The 17142-nt window shown below is 38.8% G+C and overlaps 1 protein-coding gene across 3 annotated transcripts in view; it reads left to right on the forward strand.

The window, feature by feature from the left end:
- Positions 1 to 3743: 3743 nt before the first annotated feature.
- Positions 3744 to 17142, forward strand: part of LOC128695248 (BRISC and BRCA1-A complex member 2-like) — a 36207-nt gene continuing 22808 nt past the window's right edge. Inside the window, exons 1-5 of one of the 3 annotated variants that reach the window (XM_070096774.1) lie at positions 3744 to 3961; positions 9074 to 9308; positions 12779 to 12908; positions 15490 to 15755; positions 16264 to 16353. In XM_070096774.1, coding sequence (XP_069952875.1) covers positions 12821 to 12908; positions 15490 to 15755; positions 16264 to 16353 — 444 coding nt within the window. In that variant the 5' untranslated portion in view covers positions 3744 to 3961; positions 9074 to 9308; positions 12779 to 12820. Of the gene's footprint in view, positions 3962 to 4388; positions 4581 to 9073; positions 9309 to 12778; positions 12909 to 15489; positions 15756 to 16263; positions 16354 to 17142 lie in introns of those variants that run through there. The other 2 variants (XM_070096768.1, XM_070096782.1) reach the window with 2 other exon arrangements.

Genomic DNA, 17142 nt, shown 5'->3' on the forward strand with positions numbered 1-17142 from the left:
TATACAGTATTTTCCACACCTCTCAAATCCAACGAACTACAGGCCCGGTGGCCTGGTGGCTAAAGCTCCCGCTTCACACACGGAGGGCCCGGGTTCGATTCCCGCGGGTGGAAACATTCGACACGTTTCCTTACACCTGTTGTCCTGTTCACCTAGCAGCAAATAGGTACCTGGGTATTAGGCGACTGGTGTGGGTCGCATCCTGGGGGACAAGATTAATAATAATAATTATCTTCATTTACTACAAGTACATGTACATGGTATACAGTCCTAGCTGACAACAATGACATACTACTACATAGAAAGCCACTTGTTATGCTGAGCATCTCGGGCAAATTAGGTCAGTGTCCCAGGATGCGACCCACACCAGTCGACTAACACCCAGGTACCCATTTTACTGATGCGGAACATAGACAACAGGTGGAAAGAAACACGCCCAATGTTTCTACTCTGGCTGGGAATCGAACCCAGGCCCTCGCCGTGTGAAGCGAGAGCGTTAACCACCAGGCCACCAGACCCCAATGGAAGTAAGTTAGACAGTCCTCGATGACTATCCTGGGTGGCTAACCCTCCGGGGTTAAAAATCCGAACGAAATCTTATCTCACCTCTACTAGTGGCCCACATCTCACCTCCTGGCGGTATATAAGGCTCCATCCTGTCACTTCAACTCCATATTGTTTCAGATTATGGAACAATACTCTTCTCCAGACTGAAGGACTGACCACCTCAAAACTTCAAGGGTGATGGACTGATTACATCGTCTTCACGTCTCTTCTATCAACTTTTCTGTACTCGACTGAAGAAGCCTACTGTATGGGCGAAACGTTTCGAAATAAAGATACCTAACTGTTGCATATGTCTCACCTAACAACCTGTCGGTATTTTATACCATTTTTATACTCAGGTCAACAATAGCCACATATTCTTCCCGTCCCAAACAGCTCAACTATAGCAACATCACTCAGGGTGCAACACATTTTCCCATTTATATTTTTGTGTTTTTAAAAGGGATTAGATTTAGATTAGATTTTGCCACCGAAGTGGCTAGTTTATTGTGCACCCCATATCCATCCTGTGGACGATTAGATTAGATTAGATTTTGCCACCGAAGTGGCTAGTTTATTGTGCACCCCATATCCATCCTGTGGACGGTAGCGCGAGAGCATATGGATACACAAAAGGCCTAGGAACTAGGCCCCGGTAGCGCGAGAGCATATGGATACACAAAAGGCCTAGGAACTAGGCCCCAAAGGGTTAACAGGAATACATATGGATTTATATCTACATATCTATAGTTCACTTATCTGTTACAAGCAAATTTAGGAAATTTGCTTAGTATATCTGGTATCTTATTTTCATTAATAAGATATCTTGACATGTCACATAGGTTATTATACTGTCTGTCTCTGTATTCCTCAATAAGTGAACAATTAAGCACATAGTGTTCAAGAGAGTGACCATATGCCTGATCACATAATTTACATTTAGTTTGATCATCATCTGTCTCCCAAACTGCCAGAAGTACTTGTAACCAAGCCTAAGCCTGGCCACTACAACATCAGTCAGTCTGTTCACATTGCAAGTTGCTCCATAAACATACTTATCTACGTTCATGTTATCAAAGTGGGTTATAGATCTACTCAGGCTTCTAATTGCATTCCTATAACAATCATTTTCATTATTTACTTCTCTCCTAATATTATTCCTAATGCTAGACACAGTTATACCAAAGTTATATTCTACATTCTCCTTCTGGATACTCTTCTTGGCTAACATATCAACTTTATCATGAAGGAGTAATCCAATGTGTGATGGGATCCATAGCAATTGTACATTAATTCCTTTGTCCCTAATTTTTGAGTATCTATACCTGGCTTCCCCAATGAGCATGTTGTTGGAGTCATTATATGAGCCAAGAGCCTTCAATGATGACATAGAATCAGCAATGATGATAGAGTCAAGCTCAGTGTCATAGGTTAGCTTTAGCGCCATTAGGATTGCAAACAATTCAGTTTGCAGTGTAGACGCCCAGTTGTTAATTCTTATGCCTAACTCAACAAATTTATTATCGTTCTTAACTAGGGAGGTGGCAACAAGAGCAGATGCAGCCCTGCCAGAAGACTCCTGTTTAGATCCATCAGTGTATATAACTTGTGATAACTTGTTACTACCAGCTAGGTGAGAAATTTCTTCTGGAGCAGTTGCTCTAACAAGAGATTTAAGGAAGGGATTACTAGCAGTGAGCTTCTTGGGAGGGACTTGTAGGTATCTGATATTAAATGAACACATCTTCCATGGAGGGGTGAAATGCTCTTGTTGCCTACAGTGATACAGTTCATGCAGGTTACAAAACTTAATGCAATTGCACGTTTTCACAATCCATTTAGATCTGTGTGTATTTACCTCTAGACACTTGGTAAGATTCACTGTGAAAGTGTCTGGTTCGTTTCTCAACATTCTAATACCGAGTACAGTGTTAATTTCAACAATCCTATCACTGATATTAGAAATACCAAGCTCCTTCCTCATGTTAAGAACTTTTGTAGATCTGGGACAGCCAAGAATAATCCTGAGAGCTTCATTTTGCATTAACTCCAAGGGTCGGAGATTATTATTATTATAATCAAAAAGAAGCGCTAAGCCACAAGGGCTATACAGCGCTGCCAAGGGTCGGAGAGAACTTTCTCTAGCTAATATCAACATGGGAGCAGCATAATCAATTAAGGACCTAACATAGGCTATGTACATCATTCTCACTATTCTCACATTAGCACCATAGTTGGGGTTGTAGCCAGCAACAGCTTTGAGAGCATTTAGCCTAGCTTTGCATTTCTTGTTTAGTTGTGGTATAGTGGATTTGTTAAAGGGTACATCTACACCAAGATATCTGTAAGTTTTAACGTAGCTAATGATTTCACCCTGCAAATAGATGGGTGGGGGATGTCGTTTGCTTGTTAATATCTTAGTTTTAGAGGAAGATATTGTGAGGCCTAGTCGATTACAAATTGCTTGAACTTCATTAAGAATGGTATTCATCTTCTTATGCCCTGTTGTATGGATCATGATATCATCAGCATAGCTTATAGCTATATGTTTAGGTGAGGCAGGTAGAGCATTTAGGAGAGCATTAATCAGAATATTAAATAGCATGGGACTAAGAACTCCTCCCTGCGGTGTACCTAAAGACATTTCTTTAGAATCACTTCTGAAGCCTTGGTAAAGGACAGAGGATACTCTATTTGACAGGTATCCTATTATCCAGCAGAGTAAGCTACCACCAATATTCATTTTGGCTAGTTGATGTAGTATAACGGTTCTGTTCGCAATATCAAATGCAGATTTTTGATCAAGAAAAGTGGTAAAACTAGTAGAGGTGTGTGCAGTGAGAAAGGTGGAAATACAGTTCTGCACACTTTTACCTTTCATGAACCCATAGAGGTAGGGGGAAAGTTGATGTCTGATTCTGTAGTACAGTCTGTTAAGCATCATTCTTTCAAAAGTTTTACAAAGACAACTAATTAAGGAGATCGGCCTAAATGTATCAGGCTGTTGGGGCTTAGGGATAGGGAGAAAACTCGTTTGCTCCTGATTTATAGTTCAAGGCTCGATAAAATGTAAGCTTTGGTGGCCCACAAATCCTCCAGCAACAACTACAGCAACACCTACGATAACAACTACGATAACTACAGCAACACCTACGATAACTACAGCAACACCTACGATAACAACTACGATAACTACAGCAACACCTACGATAATAACTACGATAACTACAGCAACACCTACGATAATAACTACGATAACTACAGCAACACCTACGATAACAGCTACGATAACTACAGCAACACCTACGATAACTACAGCAACAAATACAACTACGACAATGAGAGTGAAGACAAAAATGTTATAATTGCATGTAGTAAAGAAAGAAATATGGCCAGTGTGTATGTTCATCCCGTGGTAAGTAATAATATCTTAATTCACTACATGTACAAGGTATACAGACCATAGCTGACATCAATGAAATACTAATATATAGAAAGCCGTTTGTTACGCTGAGCATTTCCCACAAATTAGGTCCTTGTCCCAGGATGCGACCCATACCAGTCCACTAACACCCAGGTACCCATTTTACTGATGGGTGAACATAGATAACAGGTGTAAAGAAACACACCCAATGTTTCTACCCTCGCTGGGAATCGAACGCAGACCCTCGCCGTGGAAACGAGAGCTTTAGCGATCAGGTCACAGGTTGCTGGGTTGCAGGGTTGATTTATAGCTCTTGGCCCTGCTTCTTCACTGGTCGCTGCTAGGATATCTGATTTATTTTGGCACAGGAGATATACATGGAGTGGTACATATTTATGGTTATATATTAATATTTTTATTATGCACCCCAATACCCATGGTGTGGGTAGTGCTAAGATAAGATTTCGTTTGGATTTTTAACCCCGAAGGGTTAGCCACCCAGGATAACCCAAGAAAGGCAGTGCGTCATCGAGGACTGTCTGTCTTATTTAAATTTGGTCTTCAATCTTGTGCCCCAGGATGCGACCCACACCAGGCAACTAACACCCAGGTACCTATATGCTGCTTGGTGAACTGGGTCACCCTAAATACCCATGGTGTGAGAGGTAGTCACCCCTTGCCCCATCTTGTCTTAACCCGTAAACAGTCCAAGCAGATCTACGTTCACATGTGTAGTGCTACAAAAGTAGATCTACGTTTTTTTTCACATATTTTCAAATATAACAAAAAATAAGTAGATCAAAGTTTTTTACACATTTTCAAGTGTAAAAAAAACAAAAAGAAGATCTACTTTTTTTTACATACTTTCAAATGTTGAAAAAACGTATATATACGTTTGGATCATTTACAGGTTAAAGAGGCACATAATGTGTCCAAGAACTGTTACCCGAAATTTTGATAGGTATTCTGAGAATTTGTTTTAATCCCTGTTTTAAGAATTAAAGTATTCTTGTCTAGACGTGAAAAGGTTACATGCAGCCTTTTTGACCCTCATGTAGTTGCTAGGCTTTAAATAATGAAATTCTACAAGGATGCAATAGAAATAAGTTCCTATGTCTGACTTTCTTTTTGGGTTATCCTAAGTAATCTATATGTGTTACTATTCAGAAAAAACAGTGGAAAAAATAGTGAAATTTCAAGCACATTACACAGTTCCTTCACATTATGAGAAATCACAAAAGCACTCGGAATTTCACTGTTTTTTCACTGGTTGTTCTGCATAATATGATATCACCTCTTTACTGTGATCCTGTTGCATCATGTCTTACTGTGTATGAAACATAACATTTATACTTTTTGCTCTTGGAATTGTATAAATTGTCCATTATTTCAACATTTTCTGTCACCAAGAGCTCGATGGCATTAATCATTATTATTTTGCTATAAACTAAGACAGCAGCGTAACAGGTTACAAAGTCAACTTCAAAGTGTACTGTACCTGCCTCCTACAAAATAATAGTAGAACACCCTTTTTTTATTGCCTTTTATGGTGTAAGTAATAGTAGGCTGTTATAAGCACCAATAGTTGAATTAATTTGAATAAAGATTTCTTAAAGAACTAAGAAAAAATCCATTTACATCTCCCTTATTGTAACTGCTTTTCACAGTTAAGTTACTTGACTGTTTTAACTTTTAAGGTTTAAATAATAAGTTATTACAAGGACCCCAATGGAAATAAGTCACTTCATCTGACTTTTTTGAGTTATCCTGGGTAATCTACACATGCTACTATGTATGATAATTTATGTAACTGTATTTATATGTAACTGTACTTGCATAAACTTGCTTAAAGAATTGCACTTATCTTCATATAGATTGCATAGTTCAGAGTGACTTTTCAAAAAGTATTCTTCTAATTTTTTAGTAGTGTATTTTAAATGTTCTTTCTGTTTTTTATGTTGGCAAAATGTTTGATAGCCTGAAAACCAACAAGTCTGAAAACCACTATTATTTTTCTTTAAAAAATCCCAAAACAACCACGGGGGGAGTAGAATAATAGCTCTAGGCCTTTCGTGTTACAATCAACACATTATTAGGAGCTTTTAAAATTGCAGAAAAGAGGAGGCGTTCTAGCAAATAACGTTCCCAGAGGACTGCGGTCCTCTGGGAACGGTCGACCAGTCCACGAACTCCTGTGTCCCTTAACTTTAAAGGGCAGTCTTGATGCCAGCGAAGCGCTCTCGTTATAGGGAATTGGAACTGATTTCCCTTGCTAGGATCAAACTTCATTACTTCTTAATTGTAGTGCGTCCCCAATAAATAATCTAACCCCTAAGTGTCAAAATGCTGAATATTTGTGGAAAATTTCCCAAAATTTATGCTGTGTAAATAAATCTGATTAAAAGTGTATTTTAGAGAATGGAGCCTACAGGGAGGCTCTGCGCCTGCACTGACGAGCAGGGAGGAGTCGCCATTTTTTTTTTTTTTTTTTTTTTTTTTTTTTTTTAATGTAGTACAAACACGTTAGTGTAAGGTGTATAATTTTCGTCGATCTAGGGGTTATATTGGGCTTAAAACCTCTCAAATAGGAGCCGAAATTGTTGGATGTGCAGTTCTGCATAATTTGAGCAGCAGATAGACAGGACATCTCAAGGAACCTCAGATAAACTATCTAAATTATGTTTGTAATTCTGGCCAGTATTATCATCATAAATTTAGGTAGAGGGGGGTTTCTGTACATGACACTGTAATCTCCAGACTAATTGGCGAGTGTTATAATTATACATTCTTCTGTTATATAAATGTGTATATGTAATCATTTATTAATTTTAATATAGTCCACAAATTTTTATTAAATTTTACCAGAATTCCTGGTAATGTATATTTCATTTGCAATTAATAGGTCTAGAGCAATTTGTGGAGAGATAGATTATGGTAGGTATCGAAGGGGGACATTTTTTTGCGACCTAGGTGTCCCAGAAATTCCTACTTGTCTCTGTAACTTTGATAAATAATAATTATCTTTGTTACCATTTACTGGTATGTATCTAATGAGATACATCCAGGTAAATGTAATTTTCCACAATATTCTTGATAATACATTATTTACAATATATGCTAATTGTTGAGAAATGGGTTTACCAACTAAGATATAATTTATAAATTTAAATATAGGGAACACTTAGCTGATAAAAGACAGCAAATCGTCTACACAGCCGCCCCTGCAGACGAGATCTTGAATTGTTGTCATGATCATCTCTCAACGGGCTGGAATAGATCATAATTTGTAAGATTATAAATTACCCCTAGGGGGTGTTATGTCAGCATATTTCATTCACTGATGGCTGACAAACTTACTTGTGTGGACTCAAAAGTCCGCACCTTACTGCCGACTATAGGTTGATTACAAACTCCTTGTGACTCAAGAACTGTGCAGTCCCCCATACTACAAGAAATTCGTAACCTACCTTGCTCTTGTAGCGTGAGCTGTGGTGTTCTTCACACCTTCGACAGATATCGGTGACTTGATAGAAGCTGAAGTGTCCTTGGATGTCCACGTCTTCCATAGTCTAGGAATACACACACTGGTACACTATGTTCCACAAGATTTGTCTTTATTGTTCACAATCTTATCCTAAAGAAGCTGATCACACTTCTCTTAAGTGTTTATTGTGTTTTATGGGACACTTTGTTCACACTTAACGCACAGATCGTTCTTTGTTGGTTATCCTGGCGTCAGTGTCACTCTCAGTCGAGTCAGTAGTAATCTGAAGATGCCACAGCACCCCATGCCGTTACTGCCCCTAGCACAAAGGAAAAGCTGACATAGTACTTTTGCTTCCTTGCCACTTCCTCCATGAGGCAAAGCAGAATGTTTGAATCTTGCTGTCTTACGCATAGACAACAATGTCCACTATCTTTACTATGGTAATAAAGTGGGAGCAGGATTTTCCTTAATTATCCTGCTAAGGTAAGAGATGGACTGTCTCTTATTAAAATACACTCTGCAACACTGGACTGCAAGGAGCAGCGGTCGCTTGACCACGTCGCATACTCGTACTGCATCTGGGATCAATTACTCGCTGTAGCAGTAAACAAGATATTTGCCCCTTCTGAGAGGGCTGGGCCCCTCAGGGCTGATAGGGGCTGAAGGGGGCTGATACCCCCCTCCTGGAGAAAATTTCTCCACACTAATCTTGAATGTTATTTAGAACTACTCAGAGTAGATGAATCCCTCAAGAGAGGTCCTTTCAAGATGGTGATGGAATTTTGGTCCAAGGAACTGAGTCTGACCTCTTCTTGGATCGATGCTGATTATCTCTCATTTCTCCAGGTGGTGTCTTACCTTCATGCGATTATCACTCACCCAACAGTGTAATAAAAAGAAAATTTTTGTCATAGTGGTGAGTAGCCACCTGGTACAAGTTAGAATGTTGTCAACAATTGACTTCAGCTTGATGTCACGCTGCTGATGTATCCAAATTTGTGATTTACGGAGGTCTGGTGTCACATTACAATGTGACAATGTGGTAATTGTAAGTAATTAATTTACAGTTAGTAGTATACATGTACTTTAAGGTATACGTAAATGTGTATGACCTATCACTATGTGTTATTTTTGTTTTTCCCATTTCCAAAATGTTCACTCAGGAGTGTATTATACAGTGCCCGGGAAAATAAATTAAACGATTTCTCGAGACGTCTTAGATACATCAGCTTCTCTGGGTTTTTTACACAGATTATTAATACGGTCTTGGCATAACAACAGCACATTCTTAGTTTTTATCCCAGTATCATTAGTAATTTATCAAACAGCATCAGTATTTTAAAAAAGGGGAAGACATATTTCCAAATTCCTGTATAGTGTGGCTGTTTATTTTGAGCATTAAGTTTTTACAGTCTTTTGATGAGTAGAAGCCTATGATTTTGTAGTTTAGTTGTGTCTTGGCTGCTGGCTGATCCAAGACAAGAAGTGGATGTGTCCCTGCCATCCAAACACGGTACTTTTAACCCTTCTGTTAATTAGTTCTCCGTAGAAGGCACTGTGAGGTTGTTCATTGTTATCTGTACTTTGTAACCCGTTTCATCTGCCCTTTTACTCAGGAGCTGTGGTCTAGGCTTGCCACTATTCTTATGGTCAACATCACCCCAAGCATAACTAAGTGCGTCGTAAAATACGTCTGGGATTTCTGCGTCGCCGTTTACGTTTGTAAATGCATCGTAAAATACATCTTAGCTGTCTTCGTTACCAAGGAATTTGTGCTCCCGTCTCCATCCTTGGATCAAACCTGCTTAATATAGACGATTCAAGATCAGTGCATCTTGATCGTTTGAGCAGGTATGTATTATTAATCTATCGTTACTTTTCCTGTCAACGCTTATGTCCATTATTCCGTCACTGTGACAACTGCTTGTGTTGTTGCTGTCTTCACAAGCCATATCATGGACTATGTCGCTTGGATTTCTATTTTCCTTCATAGGTTCGTCAGATCGACTTAGCTCTTCGTTCACAATTTAATATTATACCAAGCAATTTTTGCCCACACTGTTTTCCACATCACAGTTTATAATATATTTATTATAAGTTTCTCCATTTTGTAGTTTAAGTTTCAGCTATAAATTATGGTGTGAGGGCCCCAAGGTGACCACTAGGGGAGTTACGAAGACGTACCGGAAATAGAGAAGATCTGGTGTGGTGTACCATTCAGTTTCTTCAAGAGCGAACACCCATTTGGTTTTGTACGTCTTACCAAAAAGCCGGTTGTACCATTACTTTTATTCTGTCTTCACTTTGATCATAACCGGCATCTTTCTCGTCTACCTGGGAGTGAGGAAACCTGAGATAATTATTTTTTTTTCCATATTGGAAGGATTTTGAAAGCTATGTTTTTCTACTTAACAAATTAATGAATCCAGACTCTTGTGTCGACCAACTTAACCACTGTATCATAGTTGATGTTTACTTAGGGAGGTTGGAAACATTTTGCAGGAGAGTGTATTATTATAATCAAGGGGAAGCGCTAAACCCGTATGATTATACAGCGAATGTAGGGGGATGTGGGAGGTATTCAGGCTTAATTCAGGGAACTGGAGTACAAATCCAGTTCCCTAGATCAAAAGCCTCTCACCATCGTCAAAGAACCTTCCTTGAGGAGAGCAAGACAGTGAAATCTATACAGATATTGACAAATGTATTAATAATTTTCTAAAAAAGACCCAATACCTTTATAACAAGCACTGCCCCCAAAAAACTAAACAGATGACAGCTAAGAGACTGAACAGTCCCTGGCTAACACCCAGCATCCTCAAATCCATAAATACAAAGCACCTATACGAAAAACAGTACAGAATGGGTCACATAACCAGAGACCAAACAAAACTTTACTCGTCAATCCTAACCACCCTGATAAGAAGGGCTAAAAAACTATTATGAGAACAGATTATCCAACTTACGAGGTGATATAAAAAAGACTTGGAAAACCCTATCAGAAATTCTAGGAACAAAAAAGATACCACGAAATAGCGAAATTGAATTAACAAAACCAGATGAACCCCAACTCCCACCAACTGAAACAGCGAACGGACTCAATAATTTCTTCTCCACTATAGAAAAAACCTTGCCAATAAAATCCCAAGCTCAGATACCCCACCCAATGACTACCTCACTGGCAACTACCCGAACACACTGTTCCTAGCTCCGACTAACCCTACTGAAGTCTCCCTTATTATCAACACTGAAAAACAAGACAGGAGATTTAAATACCTTACCACCCTTTATATACAAAAAAAGCGTCACAAGTACTATCACCAATCATTGCAACACTCTTTAACAAATCCATAGAATCCTCTACCTTCCCTACAGTTCTCAAAATAGCAAGGGTCACCCCGATCCATAAAGGAGGAGACCAAACAGACTTGAATAACTAGGCCAATATCCAACTTACACCCTCTCTCTAAAATCTTCGAAAAATTAATTCATAAGCGAAACTGTTCCTACCTCATCTCCCACAATATACTTAACCCCTGTCAGTTTGGGTTCAGGCCTAATAAAAATACTAATGATGCTATTATACACATGCTAGAACACATATACACTGCAATAGAGAAAAAAGAAGTCCCACTGGGGATCTTCATAGACTTACGTAAAGGTTTTGATACAGTTGACCATGACTTGCTCCATATAAAATTGTCGCACTATGGTATAAGAGGGCGCTCCCTCAACTACCTTAAGTTTTACCTCAGCAACGGAAGCCAATATGTGTACACAAACGGGGCACACAAACGGGGCAAACTCTTCAGCACAGCCAATTACAGTTGGTGTCCCACAGGGAAGTGTTCTAGGCCCTCTTTCTCATATACATAAATGACCTACCAAATGCATCGCAACTACTCAAACCCACACTATTTGCAGATGACACTACATACGTCTTCTCTCACCCGAGCCCAGTCACGCTAGCCAATACTGTAAATACCGAATTACAGAAAGTATCTACCTGGATGAATACTAACAAACTTACTCTAAACATTGAGAAAACCTACTTCATTCAGGTTGGTAACAGAGCTACAGACGTCCCTCTTAACATAATGATAAACGGATCACCTATCACAAAACTCACATAGGGAAAATTCTTAGGAATCCACCTTGATAATACTCAAATTTCAAACACATATACAACAAATTTCCAAACAAAATTCCAAGACCGTAGGCATACTATCGAAGATACGGTACTATGTTCCACAGTCAGCCCTCCTGGCCCTATATCACTCACTTATTTACCCCTATCTCACCTATGGAATTTGTGCATGGAGCTCAACAACAATAAACCATCTCAGACCATTAATTACCCAACAAAAGGCTGCAGTCAGAATAACAAATTCCCACTACAGGCAGCACACACCACCAGTATTCAAAACTCTAAACCTACTCACCATACAAAACATCCATACTTATTATTGTACCTACTACATACATAGAACACAACTCTGACATAAACCCTCCCCTCAAACATCTCCTTACCAACCTCAACAGAACACATGACCATAACACAAGGCACAGATCACTCTTTGATGTTCCTCGAGTCCATCTCACACTATGCAAAAACTCAATGCACATAAAAGGCCCTAAAATCTGAAATTCATTACCTGTGAATATAAAAGAAACACTGTCTGTTTATAAATTCAAGTATCTTCTCAAAAATCACTTACTCACCCACAACTAAATAAATACTGAATAATTGTCTCATAAATTGTATCTCGTAAATGTTTCTCATTATTGTATCTCATAAATGTCTAACCTGTGATACATGATTATATACACCTGGAAAATCCTAGAGGGACTAGTACCGAACTTACACACGAAAATCACTCACTACAAAAGCAAAAGACTTGGCAGACGATGCACCATCCCCCAATGAAAAGCAGGGGTGTCACTAGCACGTTAAGAGACCATACAATAAGTGTCAGGGGCCCGAGACTGTTCAACTGCCTCCCAGCACACATAAGGGGGATTACCAACAGACCCCTGGCAGTCTTCAAGCTGGCACTGGACAAGCACCTAAAGTCAGTTCCTGATCAGCCGGGCTGTGGCTCGTACGTTGGTTTGCGTGCAGCCAGCAGCAACAGCCTGGTTGATCAGGGGCTGATCCACCAGGAGGCCTGGTCACAGACCGGGCTGCGGGGGCGTTGACCCCCGAAACTCTCTCCAGGTAAACTCCAGGTAAACAACACATATACATTACATATGATCAATTAAAACAGATCCGTGATGATAGAAGGGGCAGGATTATGCAATTTCTCCTTTTCTTTCAGTGACTAAGTATTCGTGTCCTATCGTGTTACTTTGAAGATCAAATGGAAGATAAATCCAGTCCTGAGAGGAGTCCAGTCATGGAGCAATTTATTCGTCAAGTGGACTATATAAAGTTGAATGGATTTCCTGGTATGGTATTATTAATTTCATTTTGTGTGTACTTGGAACATTGCCTTGATTCTTTTATGAGACAGTGGCATTTGATATTTGATCTTTTCAAACACTTCTCATTAGTCAATGAAAATTTTTTCTGTTAATTGTGTAATTAAAATTATAGCTACTGCATGTTGTGGTTAACATTGCTTGTGGTGAATAAAATAAAATTCCTTCACAGTTTCTTTCAATTCTAACTTCAGAGAAAATTATAGGTATTCCCTGTTTCTCATGCAGGATAAGAGGGATAGCTAAGTTATTTCCATTTTCCTCTAGATGCCCACAGTATAATAAAAGTTACTGTACGTTCTTGGAGAAAAGAATTTCCATCTACATTTTCTATTCAATTAAAAATTTTGTGGAAGAATCAGATAGGCTTGAAAGACCTGTAACATGAATATGATTCGATAAATAAATACAAAATGCTTTGCAGCGTATATCTTTGATGGTTTCAAGAGTTTGTCTACTCCCACTACCACATTACATATGTGTATGTATGTATGATATGTACATATGTATATATATATATATCTATGTTTATATATGTATAGTATTAGCAGTTGTGCCCAAGCATATGTAATTCAGATTTTTTGTATTTTAACTCTGGTCTTTTTACATTGTTAAGAAACTCTTGTGCTATTGAAATGGACATTGGAAAGAGTAAATTACATGTTGAAAACAAACAACCAAAAATGTTGTTAAAGTTTATAATTCTTTTGTTTTCATTTTGCTTTAAACTCTTCCCCTCTTTTTACATCTTCAGCTATATGGCTTTGCATTGCATTTTGTTTTTTTACTGTTGCTTATCTGACATTTCAATGAGTGGTCAGAATCTTTTACTGCTGTGCATTAATAGTTTGTACAGGAGAAGGGGTTACTAGCCCCTTGCTCCCGGAATTTTAGTCGCCTCTTACAACACGCATGGCTTACGTGGGAAGAATTCTGTTCCACTTCCCCATGGAGGTAAGAGGAAATAAACAAGAATAAGAACTAGAAAGAAAATAGAAGAAAATCCAGAGGGGTGTGTATATATATATGCTTGTACATGTATGTGTAGTGTGACCTAAGTGTAAGAAGAAATAGCAAGACATACCTGAAATCTTACATGTTTATGAGACAGAAAAAAGACACCAGCAATCCTATCATCATGTAAAACAATTACAGGTTTCTGTTTTACACTCACTTGGCAGGACGATAGTACCTCCATGGACAGTTGCTGTCTACCAACTACCTGTTTACCTGGAGCTTACCTGGAGAGGGTTTCGGGGGTCAACACCCCCACAACCTGGTGTGAGACCAGGCCTCATGGTGGATCAGGGTCTGATCAACCAGGCTGTTACTGCTGGCCGCATGCAAGCTGACGTACGAACCACAGCCCGCTTGGTCAGGTACTGACTTTAGGTGCCTGTCCAGTGCCTTCTTGAAGACAGTCAGGGGTCTATTGGTAATCCCCCTTATGTATGCTGGGAGGCAATTGAACAGTCTTGGGCCTCAGACACTTATTGTGTTGTTTCTCAGTGTACTGATGGCACCCCTACTTTTCATCAGAGGAATGTTGCATCTCCTGCCAAGTCTTTTGCTTTCATGTGGAGTGATTTTCGTGTGCAGGTTTGGTACCAATCCCTCCAGGACCTTTCAAGTGTATATTATCATGTATCTCTCTCGCCTGCATTCGAGGGAATACAGATTAAGGACCTTCAACCGTTCCCAATAGTTTAGGTGCCTTATCGCACTTATGTGTACCGTGAAAGTTCTTTGTACACTCTCCAGGTCTGCAGTGTTGCTAGCTTTGAAGGGGGCTGTTAGTGTGCAGCAGTATTCCAGGCTAGAGAGCACAAGCGATTTGAAGAAAATCATTATGAGCTTGGCATCCCTAGTTTTGAGGGTTCTCATTATCCATCCTATTATTTTCTTAAGAGGATGAGGTAGATACATTGTTGTGGTCTTTGAAGGCGAGATCCTCTTACATTATCACTCCCAGGTCCTTCACATTACTTTTCCGCTCTATTGTATGGTTAGAATTTGTGGTATACTCTGACACATTTTTAATTTCTTCAAGGTTTCCATATCTGAGTAGTTGAAATTTCTCCTCGTTGAACTTCATATTGTTTTGAGTGGCCCATTCGAAGATTTGGTTGATGTCCGCTTGGAGTCTCGCAGTGTCTTTGATGGAGGTCACTGCCATGGTGATCCGGGTGTCATCCGCAAAGGAAGACACGGAGCTATGGCTTACATCTCTGTCTTTGTCAGAAATGAGGATGAGGAATAGAATGGGAGTGAGTACTGTGCCTTGTGGAACAGAGCTTTTTACCATGGCTGCCTGGGACTTTACTCTGTTTACTATTACTCTTTGTGTTCTATCTGTTAGGAAGCTGTAGATCCATCTACCAACTTTTCCCGTTATTCCTTTATCCTGCATTTTGTGTGCTATTACACCATGGTCACACTTGTCGAAAGCTTTTGCAAAGTCTGTGTTAAACATTGCTTGTGGTGAATAAATAAAATTCCTTCACAGTTTCTTTAGGACAATACAATTTATAAGATCTTATTTTGCCAGGAGGTCTGTGTAGTGATCTTGCTGAAATCACAGGAGCTACAGAAAGTCTGACTGTGTGGAATACCAGACAAGACAATGGAGAGAGGGTGGAGCCCATTCGAGAAGGCAAGCCGAGGGACGAGCTGCTCATCAAGGTTCCTTTTGCAGGCACAAACCTTACAATCCGTCTCCTGTTCTACCTGCAGGAGCCATGGATGCCACCTGACATGTCTTTCAGTGACATTCACTTTTTGTCAAGTATATCAATCAAGGATCTAGAGGAGCAGGTTAATATTCATCGTACAGAATATATACGTATAGTTTAGATGTGAATAATTAACGGTCTTGGACCGAAACATTGTTGTATGTTTCTTTCTCCTATGCATAAATTATTTGTGTATTGTTCCAGTCATGGTATTGTTTCTTTATTCTGTTTAGTTTGGATTTAAGTAAAATGTCAGTTAAAAGCTGAAAATTTTTTAAATTGTTACTCCCATTTTTTCTGGGATTTAAAGGAGTGCCATACACAGAATGATCCTCACATATTTTTATCTGATTTTTAACTGAGAGGCTCTAAAAAAAATACATGAAACTCTTGATAAAAAAAAATGCTTGATTTGATCCTCAGATAGTGACCATTTCCTAGGAACTAAAAAAAATGAAAAGAAGAACCGAACCTTCAGAAATAATAATAGAACAGAAATTCACCCTTATTAGTAAATGAGAAATTAAGAAAAACTTATGAATTTCTAGGCATTTATACACAATATTATGTGTATGAATTTGGTTTTACAGGTACCATCACTTAATAACTGGAACTGCTCTGAAGATGACATAATTGCTCAACTACTTCATCAGCTGTTGCAACTTTACAAAAAATATCAGGTACGGTATATTTTGAGTTAAAAATCAGTATTTTTTTTCTAAATTCACTACATTAAACCCTTCATTTAGCAGACCTCAATTTACTGAACATTGGGAAACAAGATAAAATCTGCTGGATCAGTTAATTAGGAAAAAAAAAAATTTTCATTACAGTCTCATCTATATTCACCACAATCACCATTGCCGGACACCCTATTTTCCCTGTTAGCTCATTAAATTGAGGATTTGCTATGTAACTGATCAAGCTTTTCATGCTCCTTAGTCTTCCTTTTTAAGGTGGTCAGATAATTCAAATCATGAAAAATAAAACATATTTTTAAATACAGTCATGTGCCGCAAAACGACGTTTCAGTCAGTGATGGACCATATATACAATGGTGGTCCCATAAGATTATTATAATGGAGCTGAAAAATTCCTGTTGTCTAGTGATGTCATAGATGCCCTAGCATAATAGGCTATACCATAAATCTAACCTAGGTGTGTAGTAGGCTATACCATCTAGGTTTATGTAGTACACTCTGTGACGTTTGCACAGTAATGAAATTGCCTAACAACACATTTCTCAGAACGTATTCCTATCGTTAAGTGATGCTTGACTGTATATCAGTCATTTGAGAAAGTTGTTCAAAGATCTGGCTTTCTTCCAACATATTTAGATTGCTGAAACGTGTTCCCTGAGTTAGCACTGATAGGAAAAATGTGAATTGAGACACCATTCTGTTGATTTTGTTTTTTTTTTACTTATACAAAAATATATCACTAATGTGGCAGGTTAGGCTCCAGACCAC

Source organism: Cherax quadricarinatus, chromosome 4, assembly GCF_038502225.1.
Source record: "Cherax quadricarinatus isolate ZL_2023a chromosome 4, ASM3850222v1, whole genome shotgun sequence".
Classification (NCBI taxonomy): Eukaryota; Metazoa; Arthropoda; class Malacostraca; order Decapoda; family Parastacidae; genus Cherax; species Cherax quadricarinatus.